Raw genomic sequence first — 27,954 nt, 5'->3', positions numbered from 1 at the left:
AAAATAAAAAGTATGAATTAATGAGAATAAAAAAATTTAAGGAAAAAAGCATCAAATTCTATATTTCTGAGAAGAAAAAAATTGTATCTTCGAGAATTAAGATGAACAAAAATCTTTATTTATTTATTTTTATTTTTATTTTATTTTATTTTTTGAAATTTTACAGGACGTTGGTCTTTTATTTTTGAGAAAAAAAGTTGGGGTTTTTTTAGGTTTAAGGATAAAAAGAATAATTGTACAACAATACTTAATTACTTTTTAGGGGAAAAAAAGTATTTTTTGAGAAAATTGATGATAATAACTTTTTTTTGACAAAAAGTCCTAAGTTTATGAAGATACTTTTTGTTTTTGTAGAAAAAAGTCCTAATCTTATGACAATAAAGTTGCATATTTTCAAAATAAAGTTGTATACTATCGAGAATTAAATCACATTTTTAGAGAAAAACATAAGTGATTTTACCAGAATTAAGTCCTTTATTTTTTTGTTTTAAAAAATTTATATTTTTTTAAGAAAAAATATCTAAATGTATGAGAATAAAAATCCTGTATTTGAGTGGGAAAAAGACAAATTTTTATGAGAATCAAGTTGTGTATTTTGGAGAATTAAGTTGTGTACTTTTTCAGGAACAAACTTTTTTTTCGATAAAACATAAGTAATTTTACAGGAATGAGATCTTTTATTTTGAAGAAAAAAAGTTGTATTTATTTTTTATTAAGTAAATAAAAATAGTTTATGTTTGAGAAAAAAGTCATAATCTTACAGGAATAAAATTGAATATTTTCAAAAGGAAGTTGCATATTTTCAAGAATGAAGTTGAATTTTTTAAAGAAAAAAATAGGTCATTTTGCAAGATGAAGTAATTTATTCTTGAGGAAAAAAGTTGTCTTTTTGGAGAAAAAAGTTCTAAATTTATAAGAATAAAAATCCTGGTTTCTGAGTTGTTGTTTTTTTTTTTTACAAGAATCAAATTGTACTTTTTTAAGAAAAAAAAGTCCTGTATTGTTGAGAATTAAGTTGCCTGTACTTTCTCAAGCGCAAAAACTTTTTTTTCAATTAAAAAAGTCTAAATTTATGACAGTCCTTTATTTTTGAGCACACAGGTCGTTTTTTAAATTATTGTTGTTTTTTTTAGAAAGAAAATAGATCAAAATCATATTTGTAAGGACAAAAACTCCAGAACTCAAAATCTTACAAGAATAAAATTGCATATAATTGCAAGAAAAAGTTGTCTACTCAAGGATTAAGTCCAATTTTTAGAAGGGAAAAAAGTAATTTTAAAGTCTTTAATTGTTGAGAAAAAATGTGTATTTTTGGGGGAAAAAGTCCTAAATTTATAAAGATTACAAAATTGTATTTTTGATTTGGAAAAGTTGTAATCTTACGAGAATACAACTACATAATTTCACAAAAAAGTGGTATAATTTTGAGAATTAAGTTGACTTTTTCGAGAAGAAAAAAATGTAATTTTACCAGAGTAAAGGCCTTTATTTTTAAGAAAATGAAGACGAGGAGACGTGTGCAGTGTACCAGTGTTGCAGCTAGGGGGAGCGCTAAGTGTGCTTGTGTGTGTGCGCGCGCGCGGTTGTCTCAGTTCTAGACATGGATTGTGTCACATGTCGTGTTGGACTGTCATTTTTAGTCGGCATGTGCGACCACATGACATTTTCTGACCGCTGTCCTCGGTGGAACCTCTTTCCTTGACTCCGCCCCCCTCTCTTATATGTCCCTCTCTTTCTTGACTCCGCCCCCTATCGTCGTCATCTTCTTCTTCTTTCACGGCGCCTCCATCAGGGGGAGGAGGCCCGGAACGTTCCCGGAGAGTCTGTGACAGAGGAGCAGTTCACTGACGAGGATGGGAATCTGGTCACACGAAAAGTAACCGCCACCGCCATCTTTGCCTCACACACACACACACACACACGCTCCTATCCTCACCGTTCTATTTGCCCCCCACCCCCTCACAGGTGATCAGAAAAGTGGTGCGTCGTGTGGTGGGCGGCTCAGAGCCAAACAAAAAAGACGCTGATGCTGATGAAGGCGGTGCCGCCGTTGCCGTAGCGACGGGTGGTGCCACAGGAGGGGGGAAGGGCAAGAGGCGGGGCAAGCGTGCCCACCAGGGCCCCAAGGCGGAAAAGCCCGGAAAGGTTGGCGCCTTCGCAACCGAACCCGAGCGACTTTACCCGCATGAAGTTTGCCGCTTGTGTGTTGTTTTTGTGTGATGAATGAAGCCGTGCATTCTCCGTCTTGGCCAACAGGTGGCGACAAGCTACACTTAGCATAGTTTGGTGGGTTATGTTGGTTTATGTCGCTGCTACATTGAGCGGGCCCGTGCTGCAGGATAGAAACGGACCGCGTAGATTAAGTTGAAGCTTGTAGGTGGAGCTTTACTGTGTGTTATGCTAGTTATACTCACGGTGACGTCATCATTTCCTCTGAACTAACATAAGTTTGTTTTGTTTGTCAGCCGTGTGAGCGCTTGAAGGCTGGATGTTAGCGACATTAGCTCTACCGGCGCCGAGCCCGATGACGCTAACTTTAACTCTTCTTTGTGTTTGTGTTTTTCTGCTCCCCAGCCGGGGAATGGCAACAGCAGCAACAAACCGGGGAGGAGGAGTCACTCGTAACGGCACAACTCCCGACGCAAGCTGGTAGGTTGGCCATGGCGCACGAGCACTCATTCACACGCTCTTTTCCCAAAACAAAAACGGAGGCGGGGGCCGTATTAAAATTGCGTATTGTCACACAAAAAAAGTTGTAGATTTTCGAGAATTAAGTACAACATTTAAAGAAAAAGGAAGTAACCTTACGAGACTGAAGACCATTTTTTCTTTATTATTGGATTTTTTTTGCTAAACAACTCATAAATGTATGAGGATTAAAATCCTACTTTACTGAGAAAATAGTTGTAATCTTAAGAGAATGAAATTGCATATTTTCATGAGAATCAAGTTGAATTTTTTTTTTTGAGAAACAAGTAAGTTTTGGGGGGTTTTTTCCAGAAAAAAGTCATCAATTCATGATTGATAATTTCTATACAATTCACCTTTCGCGGATTCGCCATTTCGCAGAATTTTTGTAGCGCTTCTTATTTTTATTACAGCGTATGAACGCTGTTACAGGCCGAGCCTGCAATTCTTTAAGAAGAATTGCATTGTTGGAAGTTGAGTGTATCTCTTCCCTCTCTCGTCGGTCTGCACCGCCCATTGTTTTCTGCGTCCTGATTGGCTGGAGACCATTATCAATCAATCTCCTTCTTGCCGTCCCGCCATGTCTCCTGTGTCCTCGCTAGCTTGCTTGCTCGCTAGCTAGCTTGTAAATGAATCTTTGTTTCGTGTGCAGCAACATGTTTTTACCAAGGATACAAAAACGCTACAGTACAGCGGAACGGCGCCAGGACGAAAAGGCACGGTCACAGGAGTGAAATATGCGCGAGCGACTTAATCATTTCTTGTGTTGATCATGAAGGTTGATCATTAAAATTCAAAGGAAGGTTTGAACTTTTTTGAGAGTGTTCAAAAAGAGAGAAATGTGAGAAAATGTTAGGCCTGTCTGAGAAAAGTGTATGAAGTGTATGGTGGGGGCTTTAACAGCCTTAAAACATACATAATCACTGTAAACAAATGAAGTTGGCTACTTCACGGATTTCACTTATTGCAGGCTATTTCAGGAACCTTTCCCCAAAAGCTAAAAAAAAAAAACCCAGCAGCACAAAAAAAATCCGCAAAACAGCGAAGAGTGAGGGTACACTGTATTTTTGAGAAAACAACTGTAATCTTTCATATTTTCAAGAAGAAAAGTTGTATATTTTTTTCATTTTTTTGAGACACAAGTCATTTTACAAGAATAAGGTCATTCGTTTTTGAGAGTTTTATTTTCTGAGGAAAAGAATCTAATTTATGAGGATAGAAAATCCTATATTTTTGAGAGGAAAAGTCTCTTAGGAGGATAAAAATGTCATATTTTCATGGGGGGAAAAAATCATACATGGTTTTGAATATTAAGATGAATTTAAATAAAAGTAATCTTGCAAGAATAAAGTCATGCATTTTTTAGGAAAACGTTTGGGTTTTTTTCAGAAAAATGTCACAAATTTATGAGGATAAAAATGTTCTTTTTTTTAAGTCATAATCTTACAAGAATAAAATTGCATATTTTCAAGAATTAAGGTGATTTTTTTTTAAAATAAGTACTTTTATTATTTATTAGGGCCAGACAACATCTCAGGACGTGCACTTCGGGTTTGCTCATCAGAGCTAGCTGATGTGCTTGCTGACATATTTAACCTGTCGCTTGCACAAGCATCTGTACCGACCTGCTTTAAGTCCACCACCATAGTGCCCGTACCCAAGAAGAGCAACGTGACCTGCTTGAATGACTATCGCCCTATAGGACTCACTCCTATTGTTATGAAGTGCTTTGAAAGGATAGTCATGACCCACATCAAAAAGAGCATCCCGGCGGCAACCGTGGACCCTCTACAGTTTGCATATCGCCAGAACCGGTCCACGGATGATGCAGTCAACACTGCCATCCACACAGCCCTTTCTCACCTACAGGGCCAGGACACATACGTCAGAATGCTATTTATAGACTATAGCTCTGCTTTTAATACAGTCAGCCCCCACAAACTCACAAATAAGCTCCTCACACTTGGCCTGTCTCCCTCCCTCTGTAACTGGGTGTTTAACTTTCTCACAGGCAGGCCCCAGTCAGTCAGAGTCCACAACCGCACATCCAGCTCAAGAATTGTGAGCACTGGGACCCCACAGGGGTGTGTGCTGAGTCCACTCCTCTACACGCTCTTCACCTACGATTGCGTGGCCTCCCAGAACAACACCAGCATCATTAAATTTGCAGATGACACTACAGTCATCGGACTGATCACTGGTGGTGTTGAAACATCATACAGAAGAGAGGTGGCGGACCTCATAGCTTGGTGTCGTGATAACAATCTCCTTCTCAATACAGATAAGACTAAAGAGATGATCATCGACCCAAGAACAAGGGAAAAGGAGCCGCATAGACCCCTGTTTATTGATGAGACTGAGGTGGAGAGGGTGAAAACCTTCAAGTTCCTTGGCACACACATCAGCGAGGACCTCACCTGGTCTCACAACACCCAACAAATTCTGAAGAAGTCCCAAAGGAGACTGTACTTCCTGAGAAGACTGAGGAAATTTGGCATGTCCACCACAATCCTGAGTTGCTTCTACAGATGCACTATCGAAAGTGTCCTTACCGCCTCCATCACTGTTTGGTACGGTAACTGTACAACACGTGATAGGAAGGCACTCCAGCGGGTGATCAAGACCTCACAGAACATTGTTGGGGCAGCCCTCCCCTCACTGCAAGACATTTATAAATCTAGAGTCCTACGAAGAACACACAACCTCATCAAGGACAGCACACATCCACAACACTCATTATTCACACTCCTACCGTCAGGCAGACGCTACAGGAGTTTGAAGTCCAGGACCACAAGGCTGGCAAACAGCTTTTACCCACAGGCCATCAGGCTCCTCAACGAAGCACTCGCACACGCCGCACGCAACACACGCACACACTCATAGCACTTTATTTATTTATTTATTTGTATTATTTACTTGTATTAATGTCTCGTCTGTTGTTGTTGCTTAATTTATTGGTATATATGTTTATGTGTTTATGTTTCTTATGTTCTTATTCTTTCATTTGTTTTCTTTCTTTTCTTGGGAGAATGAACAGAATAAGATTTTCATTGCATGGTATAACTGCTGTTGTACTATGCACATGACAATAAAACTCTCTTGAATCTCTTGAATCTTTTACAGTACTTTTCTAGTGAGTAGATACAGAGGGTTTAGCAGTTAGCTTCGCGAGACAGCAAACGCTAACATGAATGAGGGCACAGAAGCGATGGTTTTTGAGGCGAATGCCACAGCCGACAGCCACAGTGTGGGAATATTTCAGTTCGTCCCGACAGTCATCACTTACTGAGGCGTTTGTTCGGCAGATATAAACGAAACAGTGCAAAATGGTGCGCGCTCACAGACATTGCCGCTCGCTGCATTGCAAAATAAATGCAACCATTCAATATGGTTGTATGGCATATATTTTAAACAACATACATACGGGCAACTTCTGTGTCAAGCTAATGTGGCTCACACAGGTACACTGTACTTGAGTACCATCTAGTGGTTCAAATGTGAATTACACCTCATGACAATAATGAAAAAATGATCCCAAAAAATGTAGTCGATAATATCGATTATCGACGATAATTTGCAGCACAATTATCGACCAGGAAAATGTGTTACCGTGACAGGCCTATCCAAACCACTGTATGGTTTGCTGGCACATGACTATGACCCCCCCTGCCTCTCACGCCCCCTCCCAGTGAGAAGCACTGCCTTAATGTCATTTTATTTACCTTCCGCAGATCCGCTGACGTGCGGAAAATGGCCGGCGTGAATCATCGGTGCGCATGGTTTTTACAGCAAGACAAAATTTTCATTTGGCATGAGCATGCCCACCACCAGAAGACACTTTCAGGACGGTCGGGAACAAGAAAACAACAACGGAGACCCACGGACCACACCCACTCACCTTTGATGGATGTCATGTGACCAAAAGGTTACAAACAACAACGACAGACAGACGAGCGAGACGCCTTACTTGGTCCGTTTTCTCCTGCCGAGCCCACAGAGCCGGGCTGTACCATGTGGTTCTTTTTTAAAAAAAAGAAAAAAAAAGAGTGATTTAGTTGTGTGTGAAACAATCAGGCGCTTCACAAGGTGTTTATGCACTGATGGGAGTTGGAAGCTCTGCACTCGCCATGCTCTTCCCAACATCAGACTGATGTTTTCGACTGCATGTGGCGCCACTTTGATTTCAGCTTTCTTTTTCCCGCCAAATCCAAAGCACTGGAACTCTTGGACAGAGGACGCCACGCTCCTTCCTTCACAATAACTAGCACATCTTTGCAAAGATAAGAAGAAATCTAAGAATAACAACGCAAAGCTTCATTGCTGTGCTTCTAGAACAACCTCTCATTTCAGCTCATTGTCGTTTCCCAAACGGGAATGTTTTTACTCATTTGGATTGTTTTTATTTCATTAAAAAGAGAACAGAGAATCTAATTTTTACCTGTATACTCCAAATGGAAGACTTTTTACTGCTACTTAACACTGTTAAAAATCAGATTTTCTGTTCCTGTGTGAACCTTTTTATTTGTTTTTTGGGGGTTATTTTGCATTCTTATGAAGCCTCTTTAACCTTCCTTGATGATGAATCTGGTACCAACATGTATGACACAACCAACATAGCCTACACTGGATGATCCATGACCTTATTTAAACAGAAAAAAAATAAATGTTTAAACTGAACGGCTCTCATGTTTATTATTGTGCTATTACAGTGAAATATGACACTTCGTCACTAAAGTGAGTTGTTGTGCTAAATTCTGACATCTTGTGGACAGAAAGTGAAACTACATGAACAGCTGTCCAAACAGCACGAGTGACTTTAACCACATGACCACCAGGAGGCTTTCTCTCCTCTGATTTGCTTCAGAGAAGAAGAAGTACTAATTCTACGTTTTCAAGCATAATATCCACCCAACAAAACAAGACCACTTTCCGTGGATTTATGGCCGCCACTAAAGCTTCATACGGGCTGCAATGAAGACTCTGTGGGCGTTGTCACGTCGGTAAGTTCTCTCTTTTTTTATTGGACATCACAATGCCGAGTGATGGACGCTTATAGCCATAGCTTAGCTCGATATTGACGTCTAATTACGTCATTACTCCACTATAAATGACGTAATTTAATCAACGGTTAAACCCGTAAAACTAAGACATTACAGTTTATGGCAGTGTTCAATTAAGAGTCAAGTTTTCTTTCTTCCTTTCCACAAATTTAAATGGAGGTGTATACCGCCACCTACCGTACGGGAGACGATGTGCCACTCAGCTGAAGCATTGGCGCAGACTCGGATAGATGGATGGTTCTTATTCGCGGGGCAAGTAAACTATTTCATTGGCTCATTTTGATTGACGTCACCACATTTGCTGAGACGGTAACCGTAATAACTGAAGTAAATTACGCCGCTGCGATCGGTCCGTGAGCATGATGGTCCGTAAAGGGCCGTCACTGGGTTTGAATCTGGACCGACGTCTGGCATTTGAACCCCACTGGTGGTGTTGAAACATCATACAGAAGAGAGGTGGCGGACCTCATAGCTTGGTGTCGTGATAACAATCTCCTTCTCAATACAGATAAGACTAAAGAGATGATCATCGACCCAAGAACAAGGGAAAAGGAGCCGCATAGACCCCTGTTTATTGATGAGACTGAGGTGGAGAGGGTGAAAACCTTCAAGTTCCTTGGCACACACATCAGCGAGGACCTCACCTGGTCTCACAACACCCAACAAATTATGAAGAAGTCCCAAAGGAGACTGTACTTCCTGAGAAGACTGAGGAAATTTGTCCACCAAAATCCTGAGTTTCTTCTACAGATGCACTATCGAAAGTGTCCTTACCGCCTCCATCACTGTTTGGTACGGTAACTGTACAACACGTGATAGGAAGGCACTCCAGCGGGTGATCAAGACCTCACAGAACATTGTTGGGGCAGCCCTCCCCTCACTGCAAGACATTTATAAATCTAGAGTCCTACGCAGAACACACAACCTCATCAAGGACAGCACACATCCACAACACTCATTATTCACACTCCTACCGTCAGGCAGACGCTACAGGAGTTTGAAGTCCAGGACCACAAGGCTGGCAAACAGCTTTTACCCACAGGCCATCAGGCTTCTCAACGAAGCACTCGCACACGCCGCACGCAACACACGCACACACTCATAATACTGAACATATTGTTGCTTTTAATTTATTGGTATTATTGTTTCTTCTGTTCTTATTCATTTTCTTGTGTTTTCTTTTCTTTTAGGGAGAATGAACAGAATAAGAATTTCATTACGTAGTATAACTGCCTGTTTTGCAGTGCATATGACAATAAAACTCTTGAATATTGATGACTCGTATAGTGTTTGTAATTTTTAACAATTGAAAATTATAAAAATATCCAATTATATTTAAGATAAATACATACTGACAATGGAGATAAAGAAATTATAATGAATAAAAAATATAATGCCAATGCCTTCCCATTTTTAACTCATCAAACGGCTAACATAGTCATGAATGAAAATGCAAGCAATACTGTATTATTACTCTAGTCAAAGATCGTCTGTATCAGGGATTCTGATATCTGAACCGCTGGCTTGGGAACCAAAAGTGGGTGCCAGATCCCTTCTGGGTGGGTCGCAGACAGCAAGTCAAAAATGAAATTCAAATATGTAATACACAACCCATGCATGATTTGTTTTGTTGTTAGTTTGTTTTTTCCAAGTAAAATTGAGCAGTATTTTAGTCGTCTTCCTCTTTGGCATACAGTATATTCATTGCACAGGTCTAACTGAAAAACCTGCTTTGTGGTCTTATTTAGTGTCACTGTGATATTTCATATGCATTATTTGTATGCGTGAAGTTATGTTCTTCCTCATTTTCTGGGAAAAAAAGCCTTAATAAATTCCTTTAAAATGCACTTTGGGCGTGTAAGCATGTGTTTTAATGTTTACAAACGAATGACGTAGGCAATTGAAAAAAACAAAAGCAGTGGCTTGGTTAGACTTAAATACAAGTATTTTTAAAAGTTAAAAAATAAAAAGGCTTTAAATAAAAGCATTAAAAAATAATACAATAAAAGTGCTATATATAAAATATTTTTTTAAAATTAAATAAAAATGCCTGAAGTAAAAGCATAAAAAAATAAAAATAAAAATGACAGAAATAAAAGCATTTTAAAAAGTAAAAGAATAAAAATAAAAACGACTAAATGACAAATAAAAGCATCACAAAATAAGACTTAAGTATAGGCACTTTTTTAAATAGTAACTACAAATAAAAATGACCAAAATAAATGCATTTAAAAAAAATACAAACATAAAAATAATAAAATTAAAATGCCTTAAATATAAACATTAACACATAATACAATAAAATGACTTAAGTAAAAGCATTTTTAAAAAGTAAATAAAAATGACTGAAATAAAATCATTTCTAAAAAGTTAAAAAAAAAATTAAAATGACGAATCAAAGCATTTAAAAAATAAAAATGCCTTAAAAGCATAAAAAAAATTCCTTGAATAAAAGCAATAACAAATAATAAAATAAAAATGACTTAAGTAAAAGCATTTTTAAAAAGCAAATTAAAAATAATGAGTGTGATAAAAGCATTTAAAAAGTAAACAAAAGTGGGTCATGACTTAATGACTACTGGTAAATGTGGGTCCCAGCATGAGACCATAGACCGTGGGCCATGTGTCCCTGCTCCATACGTACATATATGACAGCGGTACTGCAAAAACAGTCAAGGTCAAAGATCCTCCAAATGACAAGAGCGCTCGGCTGTTTTGTTTTGGGGTTTTGTAATGGACCTCCTGCAAAAATGTTAGTCGTCAAATTCTGAACTGCACTTTTGGTTCCAGCCGGAGTAGGTCGCCAGTTGAACAGCCCTGATGCAGAACCACAATGTCAGCTAAGTGGTTTGCTCATTGTTTGTTTGGACGTCTACTAGCTTGCGGATAAACAGTCTCAGGTGAAATGACGTCATCATAGTCCAACTGTTTTTCTTTTCAATCTGTAACCTTTGCTTCTCTGACGTGCACAAACATGGCTAACATTTCTTCACGTGTCCCGTACTCTGCAAAGCACAAACAAGCAAATATTGGTTGTTGGACTGCAAAGGTCGGTCTCGTGCGCTCTGGCCCACATTAAGTGTGTCAGGACGTGCGCTAGGCATGGGCCGGAATCAGATTGTGACGGAATGATAACCTTGGGCAAAAATATCACGGTTTGACGGTGTCAAGGTATTTTAATTACAGCTCTAAAATGTGTTATTTTGAAATATCTTTATTGAAAAGATGAAACCACATAATATAACACAATGAAAGTGGAACATACAGGGGTGTGAAAAAGTGTGCGCGCTTCCTGATTTCTTATTTTTTTGCATGTTTGTCACACTTTATTGTTTCAGATCATCAAACACATTTAAATATTAGTCAGTGACAACACAACTGAACACAAAATACAGTTTTTAAATGAAACTGGAGGAAAAAAATCCAAACCTACATGTGTAGGTTTGTGTAGCGCTGTGTGAAAAAGTGATTGCCCCCTAAAGCTAATAAGTGGTTGGCCCCCCTTAGCAGCAACAACTGCAATCAAGCGTTTGTGATAACTTGCAATGAGTCTCTTCCAGCGCTGGGGAGGAATTTTGTCCCACTCATCTTTGCAGAATTGTTGTCATTCAGCCACATTGGAGGCTTTTCCAGCATGAAGCGCCTTTTTAAGGACATGCCACAGCATCTCAATAGGATTCAGGTCAGGACTTTGACTAGGCCACTCCAAAGTCTTCAGCCACTCAGAGGTGGACTTGCTGGTGTGTTTTGGATCATTGTCCTGCTGCAGAACCCAAGTTGCTTTCAGCTTGAGGTCACCAACAGATGGCCGGACATTCTCCTTCAGCAGAATTCATGCTTCCATTTATCACAGCAAGTCTTCCAGGTCCTGAAGCAGCAAAACAGCCCCAGACCATCACACTACCACCACCATATTTTACTGTTGTTATGATCCTTCTTCTGAAATGCAGCCTTAATTTTACATCAATTTTACACACACCTTCCAAATAGTTCAACTTTTGTCTCATCAGACCACAGAGTATTTTCCCAAAGGTCTTGGGGATCATCAAGATGTTTTCTGGCAAAATTGAGACGAGCCTTAATGTTCTTTTTGTGCAGCAGCGTTTTTGGTCTTGGAACTTGGTCGTTTTTGTCCAGTGTCTTTCTTATTTATGGTGGAGTCATGAACGCTGACCTTAACTGAGGCAAGTGAGGCCTGCAGTTCTTTGGATGTTGTTGTGGGGTCTTTTGTGACCTCTTAGATGAGTCGTCGCTGGGCTTTTGGGGTTATTTTGCTTGGCCGGCCACTCCTGGGAAGGTTCACCACTGTTCCATGTTTTCTCCATTTGTGGATAATGGCTCTCACTGTGGTTTGCTGGAGTCCCAAAGCTTTAGAAATGGCTTTAGAACCTTTTCCACACTGATGGATCTCCGTTATGTTTTAATGGGGGGGTCAAGCACTTTTTCACACAGGGCCATGAACGTTTGGATTTTTTTCTTCTTTAATAATAAAAAGTTGCATTTTGTGTTTAGTTGTGTTGTCATTGACTAATATTTACGTTTATTTGATGGTGTGAAACATTTAAGTGTGACAAACATGCAAAAAAAGTAAGAAATCAGGAAGCGGGGAGCAACCACTTTTTCTCACCCCTTTTAAAATTAAAAATAAGTAACAAAAGATAACGGAATTCTTTCTAAATAAATAAAATGCAGGTATCAATGCAGTCTACTGTGGCTAATCCTGCAACTCAAGTCACAACACAAGAAATATAACAAAAACAAGCAAAGCGAAATGCAAATAAATAACACAGGACGTCACAAAGTATTTCCGCTTGCTCTCGCATCATAGAAACAGTCTGACGCACAATTTTAGTGGTTTTGAAAGCGTGACTTTCTCACGCCGTGCTGTACCTTGAAACCGGTAACCGGCCCACGCCTCACGTGCGCACTGTCGTCATCGCAGGAAGTCAGGGCAAAGGTCATGTTGTTGGCCTTTTGAGCTTGTATGTGGCCCCCTCAAATGTGCGTGCGTTTGGAAGAATTGCAGAAGAATTGGAAGAGCCTTTGTCCCTCGAATAAAGACTGAAATGCCCATTTTTCCCAAAGCTAATCTCACTATTAACATCCAACTGTGCCTCGTGTCTGTCGTTTTGGTTTGTTTGTACACTAGAAAGCATTTTCTTGATGATTAATGTCATGACCTGAGCGGCTTTAGGCCTGCAACGTTATCAGTGAAATGGCTTCCCAGCATGCCTTGTGGCACTTGTTTTTTAAAAAGCTGCTAAAGTTTCGTGTTTCGAGTTAACATGGTTGTTTATTATTCCCCAAAGTAGTAGTAGTTGCCCCGTGCGTGTGTTGGTACCGTGATTGTAGTCAGTGTTCGTCTCGTGACCCCACTGTTCAGTGTTGCCTATCGCTTGCCCAGTTAAAGAGCTCCCTTTTTTTAATGGAGAATGTGTCTGAAAAGAGGTTGCTGCGAGTTATGTTTTCAAGATTTTATTAAAAATAGTCAAAAATATTCTCTGTGACGTCGACAAACACAACAGTTAATGAAATAAGCGAAATAAGAGCAAAGTCGACAATGATTACGTGCTGCTGAGGTCTTGCAAGTGCCTCAAGGCGTCTTGGGGCCGCGCAGTCTCGTTGTTCTCTTCGGCTTTGGCTTTCATGAAGGCATTTAGCACCAAGTCTTTACTCCACACTTCCTGGTTCTTACAGTCTGTACAGTGCTCCGTCTGGCTCAAACTGCTTTTTTGCCGTGCAGGCCCAGCGCACCGTTGACGAGGTAGGGGATGATGCTGACGGTCACCACGGGCACGGTGGCGCTCTTGCAGAAGGAGAGCAGGTAGAAGAGGGCGGCGGTCTGTGTGGGCGGCTTGAAGGAGTCAAAGAGGTGCAGCAGGAGCAGGGAGCTGAGCACGCAGCCCGCCTTCGCCAACGTGCTGCCGCTCCTCTTGGTCTCGGTGTAGAGCGGCGAGTGCAGGCCCAGGCCCAGGCCGAACAGCGTGCCCATGTTGCGCAGGAGGCTGGCGAACGGCGTGGTGTCCAGGTGGACCCACTCGGCCTTCACGCACCACTTCCCTGCCTTCTCCAGCGTCCACAGGAGGTCCACACCCAGAGCCTTGAGCAGCAGGTAGAAGCCCACGGCGAAGGAGGTGAGGAAGAGGGTCGTGTAGAAGTACTTCTTCATGCTGGCGTTGTAGATCCACTGAGTTCTGTTGAAGGCCTCGGCCACGATCATGCCTGACGCCCAAACAGAGTCCATGACGTGGTGTGCGGTCTGTGTGTGTGGGGTACGCGACTTTTCAAGAACTTACCTGTGATGACACCAGCAACTACCTGGTGGGGGAAGTGGGCGGCGATGAAGACCCTCGACAGACAAACACACACTTGGACCCCCCAGAACACGGACCATAGGATAGCCTTCAGGTATCTGGCAAAGCACAACATCAAAGTCATTTCAGTTCTGAAGAACTCATCCTGCCGTGTCCATCTTCTCCCGCTCCTGGCAGCAAGTTGGCTTGGGCTACCTGGACATCAAAACAAGTCCCGGACAGCCCACTTGTCATTCAGGGCAACTGTGACGAGTCAATGATCAACCACGGCTCAGAGCAGGTAGGATGTCCAACGTGATAAGCTCAGCGCGAAAGACTCTGTAAACAAAGTGGTGTTGACGAGGAATTATCGGCTTCACCTCTTGTTGGAGGACTTCTTGCTGCCGTGTTTCTTCCTCCCGGCCGTGATGGCGAGGATGGAGGTGACCAAGGTGTAGTAGACGCCCGCCGCTCCCATCGCGTGGCCAGAGGGACTGCCTGGGTGGCAAAGATGGCCTCTTAAGTTTTGGGAAATTTTGTTTACCGGCCGTGCCTGAACCTCATGTTTCCTACCTGGGCCGGTCTCGCAGGTCATGGGGTACTGCTCGATGTGAGGGCGAGCGCTGTCGGCGTAATAAGGCGTCTCGTGGACCCACCAGTAAGGCCTCTCGCCAAACAGAATCCTGAAGACAGAAACCCGCACTTAGCGATTCCAAACTGGACTCGCAGAAGATGTTATCCCAACTCACCATTTGAACACCAGGTTGAGCCAGTCTCCGATGACCGCCACCCAGATGAGCTTGATGCCCACCGAGGGCCGCAGGTGGAACCAGAGCGGGAAGAAGATGAAGAAGGTGTTCCTGAGGTCCGCCGCCCAGGACACCCAGAGGAACAAGCCTTGGGCATCCTGGTAGTTGGTCTGCAGGTAGCGGGTGCTGCTCACCCCAAAGCCCTGCATGGCGTCCATGATGGCGTTAAGCATCGTTAGGCGGCGAGAGCGCGAGTGAGTGTACAGTGTCGCCGGCGGTGACACGGCGCTTGTTTTTATAGCCCAGGAGCCCACCACCCAGACGCATGCTCACGTTGATCTTTGGACCTTGCACATGTGTAATAAAACACTGCGGGTCGGGACAGTTTGGCAGCTCTGGCACACAAACACGCCGTGGAAAAAACACAGCGTCTGAGTCCGTCACATCTGGCAGATTTACCGGAGGCGGCACAGGAGCACCAAAACACTTTTGTCACAGAAATGAACACCTGACATGTCTTCTTGTGTCTTTTGATGAAACATCTCTGTGGTCCTGTGCATTACGTAAGGTGATCAATGATTGATTGATTGCTGATTGTCTGATAAAAAAAAGATTCAAAGCAACTTGGAGGCTTGGACGCAGCGATGGATCCGAGGGAAGCTCTCGCACGTGAGACCGTAGTCCATCTGGTTTGGAGGGTTCTCGGAAGGACAGCATCAGAAGCAGTGATGTGTCTGGCGTGAACGAAACAGCTCTTGGAACCGGCTCTTTTAAGTGAACGCTCTTTTAAGTGAACACTCTTTTAAGTGAACGCTCTTTTAAGTGAACGAGCTGTTGTTGTTTTGTTTTTTTCCCTCTGCTTTTAGTCTTGCAGTTGAATTCTGCTTATTAAGCAGAGTGACATGGCTCGGGAGGTGGAGTGGTTGTTTCCCCCGACCCCGGGGTTGCTGGTTTGATCCTCGAGTTAGCCGCAATCACTCAACTTATTTATACATGTCAACGTCCGCTCTGCATTTTTACTTTCCAACATTTCAAATTCCGCCATTTTGTGTAAATTTGCAGTAAATACGAATGGCCGAATGAAATGGTGCCCCCTACTGGTGAAAAATCAGTAGCCTCCTGCTTAATTCTACAGGGTGACATCAGGGTGACAGAGTGCTAGTCTCCCAACCTGATGGTTGCTGGTTCTATCTTCAGTCCTACATTTCAACAATCAATCTCCATTTTTACATTCCAACATTTCAAATCCCGCTAACCACTCCCACATTTCTCAAGCGCTTCCAACCATTCCGATGTCAAAATGTTCAGCTTATTCGGGACATGTAAGCTATCTATCAGGGCTTTTCTGCAAAATTCCCACATTTTCCACAATTCAATATTTTCGGTGACATTGTTCCCATTGAAAATGAAAGGACAATTCCCCTATTGGTGGAAATTCATGTCACTTTTGACATTACATGTAACGTTGTGCTTATTGTGTGCACAGTGGCATGGCTCAGGGTGTAGAGTGCTCGCCTCGCGACCTGATGATTGCTGGTTCAGTGGGCGGATAGATTTTAGCACATTAGGATATTTCAACATTCATTCTACATTTCAGAATTCACTCGCAATTTCTACTGACATTGCTTCATCTAGGGCAGGGGTCTCCAAACTTTGATATTTTGTAAAGCAAAACATGTTGTTATGCTGAGAAAATGAAAATGGCCACGAGCGACTCATTTTTGTAGAAATGATTTTCCTACCTTATTTCAACCCAAACAGATCAAATATGCTTGTTTTACCAAAACATCCACAAAATGCTGGTATCCACAACTCACATTTTATGTTTCAGAATACTTTTCTTTCTAGTCACACATTATTAACTGAAAACCTGAATGAAAAGCAGGCCTGCGGGCGCCTCATGTGGTCATGGGGGGCTACCTGGTGCCCGTGGACACCAGGTTGGTGACCCCTGTTCTATATCAAGAAAAACTGCATCTCAGCTTTGTGAAAAAGCTTTACAGCACTTTTTTTTTCCATTTCTGCTGTTGTTGTTGTTTGTAAATTTTCTTCTCATAATATTTTGACTTTATTCTCATAACATTCTAACATTTTCCGCAACCTAATTTTCCAAAAATTACAATTCTGTTGTTTTGTTTCTCATAATGTTATGACATTGTTTTTCTTTAATATTTCAACTTTATGCTGTTAAAATGACATTATTTTTCCTCGTTATTCTCATTAAATTATGACTTTTTCTTGTGAGATTACAATTTTTTCGTCAATATTTTAACTTTAATCTTGTAAAATTACTGCAGATTTTTATTGTTAAATTGTATTTTTAGCACGTGCCGCGGGCTAGTTAAAAAACAGCCATGGACCACAAATGACCCCCCCAGCCACACTTTGGACGCCCCTGGTCTAGTGTTTCGAATTGAGGTCTTTGTTTTTGTATCGGATCATCATTTGATATAATTATATTTTTCGCACATATTTTGGAAATGAATGAAAGCAATGAATTAAAGAGCCGTTTGGGAGCTGAAGGAGTCGATTCTTTTTAGTGAGCCAAGCCGAAAGAGTCTAGTCAGAAGCATCCACTTAAGAAGTCACCAGCTTTCCTGCACATCAATGGTCAGTCTGATTTTTCTGATGGATTTTAGCAAAGGGGGGCGGGGGGTATAAAGGTTAAGGAACTCGTCTGTACCGTCCCAAAGGCAAACAAGCCTGCTAGCCTTGAGTAAAGTCCAATGGGGATCACACACAGACATAACAGAGGGGACAGAGCCTGAAGGCGTTCTAACCGAGCCAAAAAAAGACCTCAGATCCAGCGCATGCTCCTCAGGGACCAGTCTGCTATCATGGATCTTGTCCACAGCTGGGGGGTCCAGCTGGCGCAGCACCTTCAGACCAAATACAGCGGATACGAGGGCTTGTTCAGTCTGGCCTCCACGGTAGCCGACCTGCACACCACCTTCTTCTTCTTCTTCCCCATCTGGTTCCACCTGCGGAGGGACACGGGGCTCCGGCTGGTCTGGGTGGCTGTCGTCGGAGACTGGATCAACCTGGTCCTCAAATGGTAACTCCTGTCGCAAGCAAGCCCAGCAGAGAGAGAAGTGCTGGGGTTTTGAGTTTGCTGGTCTTTCTGTGACAGGGTTCTTTTTGGAGAGAGACCATACTGGTGGGTTCATGAGACCCACTTCTACAGGGCGGGGGCGGCCCCTTCGCTGCACCAGTTCCCCATCACGTGTGAAACTGGACCAGGTACACTTCAGTTTGCTCTAAAGTCCAAGTTATTGTTGTGAGTGGACGTGATGCTTGGTTTCTAGTTGACCATGTTGGCAACATGCATCTGAAAACCACTCTGCTTCTAAGGGAGTCCCTCTGGTCATGCCATGGGGGCTGCGGGGGTCTGGTACGTGATGGTGACCGCTCTGCTCGCCATCGCAGCGGAGAAACGATGCCCGCCGTCACTGTACACGTGAGTGATGTCAAGATGGCCGCTCGCGTGGCTCTGAGGCTGGTTGAGTGTCAGCTGTAGGTCTACCCACTGTGCAGTGTCTTGCAGGTGCTTCTGTGGGGGCTCATGGTCCTGCTGGTGTTGCTGGTGTGCATGTCCAGGGTCTACATGGCCGCCCACTTCCCACACCAGGTCATCGCCGGCATTGTGGCAGGTTAATCCATCTTATTTGATCATTGGTTAAAGGCGCACCCTTAAACTGAGACCTCATTGGCAGGCGTGCTCGTGGCTGAAGCCGTGTCCGGGGTGAAGTGGATCTACAGCGCTAGCTTGAGGACGTACACCTTCACCGCGGCCTTCTTGATCTCCTTCGCGGTGGGCTTCTACCTCATGCTCAAAGCTGTGGGTGTGGACCTCCTGTGGACTCTGGAGAAGGCCCAGCGGTGGTGCACGAAGGCCGAGTGGGTCCACCTGGACACCACGCCCTTCGCCAGCCTCCTGCGCAACACGGGCAGCCTGCTGGGTCTTGGCGTCGGCCTGAGCCTGCACTCGCCCAGGAAGACGAGCTGCGCTTTCAAGACGGTTTGCATCGTTGCCTCGTTAGCGCTGCTGCGTCTCTTAGATGCTTGGACATTTTCCTCAGAGAACCTCGTAGCTTTCTACTGCTTGTCCTTCAGCAAGAGCGCAGTCGCACTTTTAATCCCGACCGCGGTGGTTCCTTGGGCTCTCCGCTGAATGAGCACGAGAAATGGAGACGAGAAGAACTTGTGATTTTTGGCCAGGATCGAGTCGATGTTTCATGTTGGAAATGTGCTTACACGTGTCAAAAGTACAACGTAGGAACCTTCAGGGCACGGGTGTCCAAAGGGCGGCCCGCGGGCCATTTGTGCCCCGCTGCTGTTTTTTTTATTGGCCCACGGCACATTCTAAAAATATCATTTAACAAAAAAAAGAAAAAAAACACAACAGCAAAAATAGAAAAATCATCAGTTATTTTACAAGAATAATGCAAAAATATTACAAGAAAAAATTTGGACTCTAAAGTCGCAATTTTATGAGAAGAATATTATGATGAAAAATACCGTCATTTTAGTAGCATAAAGTTGAAATATCACGTAAAATAATTAGAAAAAATATATATTTTTTTAAAGTCGTAATATTATAAGAAACAAACACAACAACAAATAAAGTTGTCATTTTTGGAAAATTAGGTTGCGGAAGAAGCTTAATGTTACGAGAATAAAGTCAAAATATTCTGGGAATAAAGCCATAATTAGGAGAAGAACATTTACATCAAGAAAGTTGAAATACTAATAATAATAATTAATAAATAAAGTCAAAAAATTAAAAGAAAATTGTATTCTAACGAGAAAAAAAAGTTGCAATTTTACAAGAATAAACTCGTAATATTATGAGGGAAAATAATGTCATTTTAGTGGCATAAAGTTCAAATGTTTAAAAAAGACATTTTTTAAAAGTCATACTATTGTGAGAAACAAACAAAACAACGAATAAAGTTGTAATTTTTCAAAAATGTTATAATATTACAAGACTAAAGTCAAAATATTAAGAGAAAAATGTTGTATTGTAACGAGAGAAAAAGTTTTTTCTCGTTTTTTCACTTTTGGCAGTGAAAGCATTGTATGGCTCTTCTCAACGAGCAGCGGGTCTCGCTTGAAACATGAAAGAAAACAAAAAAAATGAACAACAGAAGAAAGTTTGTTTGCAATTCCAAACGTATTTGTTTTGCTTTGGTTTTTGCTTGTTTTTCTTTGCTCACTTTTTGTCAATAAAAGTGTTTTTTTGCAAATGAGATGCCACACCCGCCTGATTGCAGTCCTGCGGGAAGCACTGCACCTACACTGTACCGAAGTTTGGAGACACAGTGTACTGGTACTGCACATGCTAAGCTATGCTAAGCTCACGTCCTATCATTCCTTACTTTTGTTTTCCTTTTTACATATAATTCTTCCAATCACTTTCAACACACGCCTACATTACGGTGTTCTCAACAAAAAACAACCTTTTTACTCTCATTGGTCGATTTTTGTAACCTAGCCATTGGCTTTTTTTAGCTCACTGGAAAATACAGTTTGAATTAAAAAAACAAAAAAACACTTTATAATCATTAGCTCGAGATGGCGCGCTTACGGTAATACGCTAAGTTTTTTCATGTTTCCACCCGGCACTTTATACTGATTAATTCTCTGGCAGGGAAGAGCGTCAAACATTAACCCGAGCATGCTCTGCTCACTCGGCCGGCCCACATAGGGACACCGCCAACAGACCCCCAGAGTCGAGGATCAGAATATGTCACAGACAACACGTGCGTCGCACAAAGCTCATTAAAAAGCCTGTTGATCGTAAATGTGTTACAGTTGCAGAAAACATAGAACGTGTAAAATGTACCTAGTGCGCAATTTGACCGCGTACCGTGACTTGTTGTCATGTTGTTTTACTCATTATGGACGGGGGGGGGGACAATGTCCGAGGATAACATACCATAGCCACATGCGTATGACATAATAACCTTGTGACATTTCCCCACCGGCGAATCTGCAGCCTCCGTCTTATCTGGCCCTCGTAATTCTCTCACGATTGTCGTGCTTATCAGCGTGCGTCATATCCGCATATCATATCACACAGTGGTGTGAAAAGGTGTTTGCCCCCTTCCTGATTTCTTATTTTTGTTGCATGATTGTCACACTTAAATGTTTCAGATCATCAAACAAATTGAAACTCAACTGAAAAAAAAATGCAATTTTTAAATGGAACCTTTTTTTATTAAGGGAGAAGAAAAAGGGTGTGGAGGGTGTGTCCCATTACATCTGGCGTAAAATATGGTGGTGGTAGTGTGATGGTCTGGGGCTGTTTTGCTGCTTCAGGACCTGGAAGACTTGCTGTGATAAATGGAACCATGAATTCTGCTGAAGGAGAATGTCCGTCCATCTGTTGGTGGCCTCAAGCTGAAACCAACTTGGGTTCTGCAGCAGGACAATGATCCAAAACACACCAGCAAGTCCACCTCTGAATGGCTGAAGAAAAACAAAATGAAGACTTTGGAGTGGCCTAGTCAAAGTCCTGACCTGAATCCTATTGAGATGCTGTGGCATGACCTTAAAAAGGCGCTTCATGCTGGAAAACCCTCCAGTGTGGCTGAATGACAACAATTCTGCAAAGATGAGTGGGCCAAAATTCCTCCCCAGGCTGTAAGAGACTCATTGCAAGTTATCACAAACGCTTGATTGCAGTTGTTGCTGCTAAGGGGGGCCCACACAAGGCCATGTAGTTTTGGATTTTTTTCTCCCTTAATAATAAAAGGTTTCATTTAAAAACTGCATTTTTGTGTTCAGTTGTGTTGTCATTGGCTAATATTTACATTTGTGTGATGATCTGAAACATTTACGTGTGACAAACATGCAAAATAATAAGACATCAGGAAGGGGGCAAACGCTTTTTCACACCACTGTGCATATGGCGGCGTGACGCTGAAAGAGGCCGAGTGCAGACTTGAGTGAGTGTGTCAGCAAGGTTGCGCAACAGCTTTATCAGCATTCGCACAGGCTTGTTTTCAACGTGGGGCCGTTATCTCTGCGAAAACAACAAGCAGGAATCAAATAGCTGCTGCATTTGAACCACATTAACCAATTTATTATTGGTAAATTATTCATATGCCGAGTTTACACTTGTGCCACCAGGGGGCACCTATAAATCGCAAGAAGTTTTCGCAATTTAGCATCTACCACCTTTCTAGTGTTTGCTTTTCAAATTTGACAGGAATTTTTTAAACCAATTTGGCCCATATAGCCGATTTTCCTTTTCTGGTTATACCTTTTTAAGACTTTTTTTTGTTGTTGTGTTTTCAGTATTTATGTCATTCATAAGATTAAAACTTTTAGCCTAATTAGCGCATGTGCATCAGCCTCTCTGTTATGACGGCAGACGCAGTGTAGCGTCCCCACACGGTCACGCAGTTTGAGGTCTTTCATAGCGTTATTCATCGACAGCAGTGTAATTGCAACACCATATATGTTTCTCCAACTCACAAACACGCCTCTAGTCCGTTTGTACTGGGAACGACAGTGTATCATTCTTACTACATGACCACGAGGTGCGTTCAGGGACACTCCCAACGTCACCTCTTTATTCTGCGTGCAAGTGTGGTGTAAACAAAGACATTTTCTTACAGCTCACTTTGTAACTCTTAATGTAAAAGTACGATTTGCTGCATTCAAGTATGCTCCGAAATCCCAGAAACTACACTCAACACTGGACTGACACTTAAATGACCTGGTGTGTTTGAACGCAACCCCCCTGTTGCTCACCATGACGCGGTTAAAGTGTGATTCAAATAATTTTCTACTATTTAAGATGTTAGGCAAATAGATTTTCATACCAGCGTGGTGTCTTTTATCTTGATTTAAAGTTTTCATTGCATTTGGAGCCGTTAATACAAACAAATATACAGTATATCATCCTGTTCTATCATTTATCTTTGTTCATAAAATTTGGTAAAAAAAAATTGAATATTTCAGACGTAGTTGCAAGTGGTGACAATCATGATTAATGTCTTTGAAAACCATGACTAATCTGATTAAAAATTGTAATCATTTGACCACCCTAATTGTTTTAAAGCTAAAAAAAAAAAGTGATATTTATAGACCAAGCTGTTAATAGTTAACATTTCAGCTTATTCTTGTTACATTATGCCTTTTGCTCTAATTTTCCTTTTTTTGTTTAATGGGCCACATTTTGGACACCCCTTATATCGCTTTTCTTTTCCGAGTGGGCGACATGAGCAACCACAACTCAATTATTTACAGTAGCATGTTTGCTTTCTTAGTAGCAAGCAAACGATGATAATTAAAGAGTGAAGGGAAGTGTTATTGTAGCTGGAACTAATCAAATCACAAGTTTTATTGCAAATGTTCAAAATCGGTGTTCACCGAGTTGGGCTGTCTGGTTGAGATCTGCGAGTCACAAACGAGTCGTTCAAAACTCACACAATTTTTACAAAATCGGGACCCACCGGTACTTTTTCACCCCTGCTACCGCTCGCTAAATAATAATAATAAAAAAACACGTACATGCTAGCAGGTCTGCTACAGGCCAAGAGCAAACTGCAACACAGCGGCCGTTTGAGACGAGTGAGGGATTTGAAACAAAAAGCTCACATTTCTTAAAAAAATGTTTATTCAATAGAATCAATATTTCATGATACTGAGGTGATTTCTTCTTTTTTTTAGGACCTACAAGCAGACAGAACGGCGTAAAACATTCCCTGTGAAGCCTGGACTATCCTTCAGATACAGAAGACAATAAAAGTGGCCCGGCCAGCAGCAGCAGCAGTGGTGACATGGGAACGTTCTGGTAAGAGCTAAAAATGAAACCATTCCAATGTGTGCGTACGTAACCTTGTTTAATTAAAATTAAAAAAAAAGACACGGTTGCTGAGAATGCGTCTTTCCCCGAGTTCTTGCATCTCTGAAAGGTTTAAAAGAAGAAAAAAGCATTGTACATAAAAAAACAAACAAACAAACAAACAGAAGGAGTTGTGTCCATGTTTGGGGGTTTGATTGTGCTGAAATGACGGTGCCTCTCAGGGGGCGGCGGGCAGACTGGCGGCGTAGGTGGCGATGGCAATCAGTACAAGGCGTCGGCGTTACAGCTGCGAGGCCTCTTGATCTTCTCGATGTTCTTCAGGATCATGTCGTGCAGCGCCACCTGTGGAGACGAACGAGTCGACCGCGTTACGAGCGACTAAAAGCGCGGCAAGTGAGAATGAAACAAAAATGAATGAAAACCTACGTATTGATTTCTTAGCTCCGATACGATGATCTTCAGACTGATGTATTCCTTCTCGTCGATCTCTGATACCGTGCGCCGATAGTCCTCCTGAACGAGGACAAACACAAATATTAATAATAATGATTTCACGTGAGTTAATTGACATGTTTACTCACCACATGGGGGTATTTTGCTATTTTCGAAACCAGCTTTGCTCGAGTGATGTAATATCTGTAAGCACAGAGACAATTATTAAAAAAAAAAGAAAAAAAAAACATTCCAAAACATCAGTGTTTGTATTTAGATAGCAAAATAAGACCTTCTGATGAACTAAAGTGGCCTTATCGTTAGCATTTATAGCGCCACCTATTGCCAAGGGCATGAGCTTGACAGCCTCGGTGTCCAAAGTGTGGACTGGGTGCTGTTTTTTTTCATGAGCCTATGGCATATTGTACAATTTTTTTTAAAAAAACAGCAAAAAAAAAACAAATTAAAAAATTAAGCAAAAATGCATAATGTGACAAAAACCTGAAATGTTGATACTAATAACAGAAAGATTTAGTTTTAAATGTATACAGTAATCCCTCGCTTATTGCGGTTAATCGGTTGAGTGAATTTCCGTGAAGTAGCTTTTTAACATTAGAGCCCTCTAGATAAGAAATAACACCCCTATAGTCACATGAACACTCCTATTACCCAATATACCAGACATAAGAGAAAATATCACACAATTGGGACTGGTGTGTGTTGCTGTAGATGTGTTCCGGCGTGGGTTATGGCCGCAACCGCAGCCCGTGTTAAGCCTAGGTCACAACCAGGTATATGTTTTTTTTTGGCCGTGCGATTTTTGGTGTTCCCCAAATCACTGCGTCATTTTTTTTTTTTTTTTTTTGTGGAGAATGTAGTTGTGGTGACCATGAAGGAGTAAGATCTCGACACACGAATGACGAATGGGACGAATGAAATATCTGAAAGTGCGTTGGCCGCAATAATTACGTATGTGGGGTGCACGTGTGCCGCACGACACACATTGGAGTCCACAAGTGTGACGTACGAAAAAAAATTACATTTTGCCCAAAGCTGACATCGGCAAAATGTACGAAAGACACACGTTGGCCGTACGGATGACGTACGAAGACGTATGAAAGTGCGTATATTTGTCTTGTAACCTGAAAAAAACCTGAAGGCCCTGTAGTGTTTGTTTGCCATGACAAAGAACCTCTACAGCCAGTCTACGGCTCGAAAATCAGCAAGTCACATGTGCGCCCTCCGTGCATTTTTTTTTTTTTGGCACGTAGACCGGCCATAGGCGCCCGTACGACCCGTTGGGACCTCGGGGCTATCCACATGGAAACGTTTTCAGGTCAAAACGGCAGAGTGATGGTATTTTACCATTTCAGCCTCTCATCCACACGGAAACAGCATTCTGGGTGCCCTGACACAGTATTTTTTGAAAACAGCTTCCAGGGTGGGAACATCTCGATAACACCGACTCATCATTTCCGTACAGGCGAGCAATCCACTGCTTTTTGAAAACGATGTCACCGACCCGTCGCGTCACCAGAGGTGAGCTTTGACGACATGCCAACATAATATCGGAATATTTTGAGTGAAATGGCTCACCCAGTCGACATTCTCCTGGTATTTTCTTGTCTTATACTCCCAAAATGACTCTCAGTGCCGCAAGTCTAGATGAGCCTTGGAAAGCAGAAGACGACGAACTTCTGCGCATGGATTCCGTCTTCTTCTATAGTTTGGTGTGTCATGTGGTTCCGTCTGCGTGTCTATTCACAGCGCCGCACGTAGGTGTGCCTTGTGTATTACGTCGTTTTCACCCCAGTCATGAGTTCCCATCTGGATGCAACTATTTACTAATCCGGCACAGTGTGGACATGTCGACACGCGCACAACATGCAAACTGCACACTGAGACGCCCAAGCGGAGATTGGTCTTCCTGATCTCCTGACTGTGTGGCCAACATGCTAACCACTTGGCCATTGTGTGCCACCCGCCAAAAACAAAAAAAATCTGCAGAGCATTCCCGTGTGGACAGAGCCCTCGAAATGGATTCCAACCTGCAATAAAAGCCTGTCGTTCCGGTGATCAAGTCCGGTGCTTGTCTCTCTCACCCAACATTACTGACCGGTATAGAATACTACATACAGTATCATGTCTTTGAATGAGTCTTCTGAATGCCTTATATTTGTATTTTACCTCATTTAGCCATTTTTATACTTGAAAATGCTTCATTTAGGCAAAAAAATATGTAACATTAGCTTAAATATGCATTTTTTTTACTCATACGCCATATTCAACCACAAAACAGCAAGATTTATTAATATATATCTGAAAACGAACCGAACCGTGACCTTAACACTGAGATACGTACCAAATCATGAGGATGCCGTACCACTACACCCCTAGCGCCCGTATCCATCCAATCCTCAACAAACCTGGATATCTGGTCCAGGAAAGCTGCCGCCTCCCCTTCCACCGTTCGGAGCTCAGCAACGGTCTCCTCCTGGATGGACACTCCAAAGTTGTTGCCGTCCTCTATCCTGGGAATCAGCAGCTGCACCCACATTTTCACCTGCACCAGGGAAAAGAAAGAAGGGCAAGCTCAAAGAGACAGACTGACATTTTAGTTCCATCGCGACGGTCACAAAACTCACTGTGTTACATTTCTCTATGAGCGTCCGGATCTCCGGTTTGACCTTTTCTATAAGAAGAACAAGGTTGCCGTTGCTCTTCATCATCCCACCGGGCATGACAAACACCTTGGTGCCAGTCACTAATTAGGAAGAAGAAAATAAATGTCTCCATCTGATCTCAGGGTTTGTCTAAGGCTAAAACTCACCCTTGTCCCCTGCATCTTCGTCCTCCAGCTTTCTCTTTTTGGCGTTTTGCTAAAAGGCACACAGACAAGACAAGTCATAACAAGCTAGATGGTGATGATGGAGTCATAATAAAACGGCAGAGAGGAGCCTCACTCCATCAACTCCATCGTGGAGGTTTGACAGCAGGATGGGGTCAGGCACCGTCAGGTTTATCTCCGAATGGATCTCCTTCAGCTCCGTTACGTTAATGATAGGATCCTGCAAGACAAAAATGTGTGTAGTAACACACAGCAAGTGAAGTGTCAACCAAGTGACACCAACCTTAAGGAAGTGATCCAGCTCCAATAACTTCTTTGGGAAAAAATTTGCAACTAGGTCCTCGGCCTGAAAGAGAATGAGGACTTGAGAGGATGGCATGACGGTAAAATAAACAGTGTGGTATTAGAGGCAGTAACTATCCATGCTACAGTGAAATTACTTACCTCTGCAGTGATACGCTCCCTAAATGCATCAACCTGAACACACATAGAGCAAAAGTCAGCTTCAATAGTGATAAGGACTGTAAATTATAACTGTATGGTGTAGAAATCTAAGTAATGTATGATAGCTAAACCCGTCTGCTACATTTAAGCTAACACGGGAGCTAATAGCTAAGAGGCCCGACTCGGTGTCATCTTCACGTAAAAGCTAATGTCCACACCGGGTAGGAATCTGTTCTTCATCAGTAAAGTAGTTCATCGCTATCTTGGCGACATTACACCCAAAAAAGATTTGACAGTTGCGTGTTAACAGGCGGGAAAGAAGCCGGCGAGCCGCCTCTAGCACGGCCTGATCGTTCACATCATGCTCCAAAAATGAAACTAACGTGCTAGCAAAGGAATGGCAACATAAGGTAAGCTTAAACGTGATCGTCCGAAAGCCGGAGCCTACCTTAGTTTTAATTTCATTATCCACTTTGAGCAGTGAAGACATCTTATGCTGTCAGATAGGCGAGTAGCGAGTGTGCTAACAGCATTAAATTGACTTGAAAACGTGTGGCTTACTGCTTGCCAGCCACACTTGAGAGCTTGCTGATGACGGCATCAACAAGCGGCCAACGACTTG

At 42.2% G+C, this 27,954-nt stretch overlaps 4 protein-coding genes across 23 annotated transcripts in view; 2 read left to right on the top strand and 2 right to left on the bottom strand.

Moving 5' to 3' along the window:
• The window catches only part of LOC129167887 (ankyrin-3-like), a 96,260-nt gene extending 88,895 nt beyond the window's left edge, over window positions 1-7,365 (top strand). For all 20 annotated transcript variants that reach the window (XM_054752548.1, XM_054752559.1, XM_054752545.1 and 17 more), the window contains 4 exons: window positions 1,793-1,876; window positions 1,966-2,145; window positions 2,575-2,649; window positions 6,420-7,365. In XM_054752548.1, coding sequence (XP_054608523.1) covers window positions 1,793-1,876; window positions 1,966-2,145; window positions 2,575-2,625 — 315 coding nt within the window. In that variant the 3' untranslated portion in view covers window positions 2,626-2,649; window positions 6,420-7,365. The remainder of the gene's footprint in view (window positions 1-1,792; window positions 1,877-1,965; window positions 2,146-2,574; window positions 2,650-6,419) is intronic.
• Window positions 7,366-13,207: 5,842 nt separating this feature from the next.
• Window positions 13,208-15,082, bottom strand: g6pc1a.2 (glucose-6-phosphatase catalytic subunit 1a, tandem duplicate 2). The gene is made up of 5 exons (XM_054753259.1): window positions 14,791-15,082; window positions 14,615-14,724; window positions 14,422-14,539; window positions 14,045-14,160; window positions 13,208-13,970 (listed from the first exon to the last, which is right to left on the bottom strand). The coding sequence occupies exons 1-5, from the start codon at window positions 15,021-15,023 to the stop codon at window positions 13,468-13,470; spliced, it is 1,080 nt and encodes a 359-aa protein (XP_054609234.1). The 5' UTR covers window positions 15,024-15,082; the 3' UTR covers window positions 13,208-13,467.
• Window positions 15,083-17,431: 2,349 nt separating this feature from the next.
• Window positions 17,432-20,041, top strand: g6pc1a.1 (glucose-6-phosphatase catalytic subunit 1a, tandem duplicate 1). The gene is made up of 5 exons (XM_054753260.1): window positions 17,432-17,845; window positions 17,921-18,030; window positions 18,142-18,247; window positions 18,325-18,440; window positions 18,504-20,041. Exons 1-5 carry the CDS (start codon window positions 17,601-17,603, stop codon window positions 18,959-18,961), a joined length of 1,035 nt encoding a protein of 344 aa, XP_054609235.1. The 5' UTR covers window positions 17,432-17,600; the 3' UTR covers window positions 18,962-20,041.
• A 3,360-nt stretch (window positions 20,042-23,401) lies between these two features.
• Window positions 23,402-27,934, bottom strand: psme3 (proteasome activator subunit 3). The gene is made up of 10 exons (XM_054752437.1): window positions 27,781-27,934; window positions 27,333-27,365; window positions 27,172-27,234; window positions 27,004-27,108; window positions 26,871-26,919; window positions 26,686-26,804; window positions 26,467-26,603; window positions 24,190-24,244; window positions 24,035-24,121; window positions 23,402-23,950 (listed from the first exon to the last, which is right to left on the bottom strand). Exons 1-10 carry the CDS (start codon window positions 27,820-27,822, stop codon window positions 23,870-23,872), a joined length of 771 nt encoding a protein of 256 aa, XP_054608412.1. The 5' UTR covers window positions 27,823-27,934; the 3' UTR covers window positions 23,402-23,869.
• Between the last annotated feature and the right edge of the window lie 20 nt (window positions 27,935-27,954).

Source organism: Dunckerocampus dactyliophorus, chromosome 15 (assembly GCF_027744805.1).
Source record: "Dunckerocampus dactyliophorus isolate RoL2022-P2 chromosome 15, RoL_Ddac_1.1, whole genome shotgun sequence".
Classification (NCBI taxonomy): Eukaryota; Metazoa; Chordata; class Actinopteri; order Syngnathiformes; family Syngnathidae; genus Dunckerocampus; species Dunckerocampus dactyliophorus.
The sequence above is the reverse complement of the archived record's forward strand: the minus strand, read 5'-3'. Positions and strand labels throughout refer to the sequence as shown.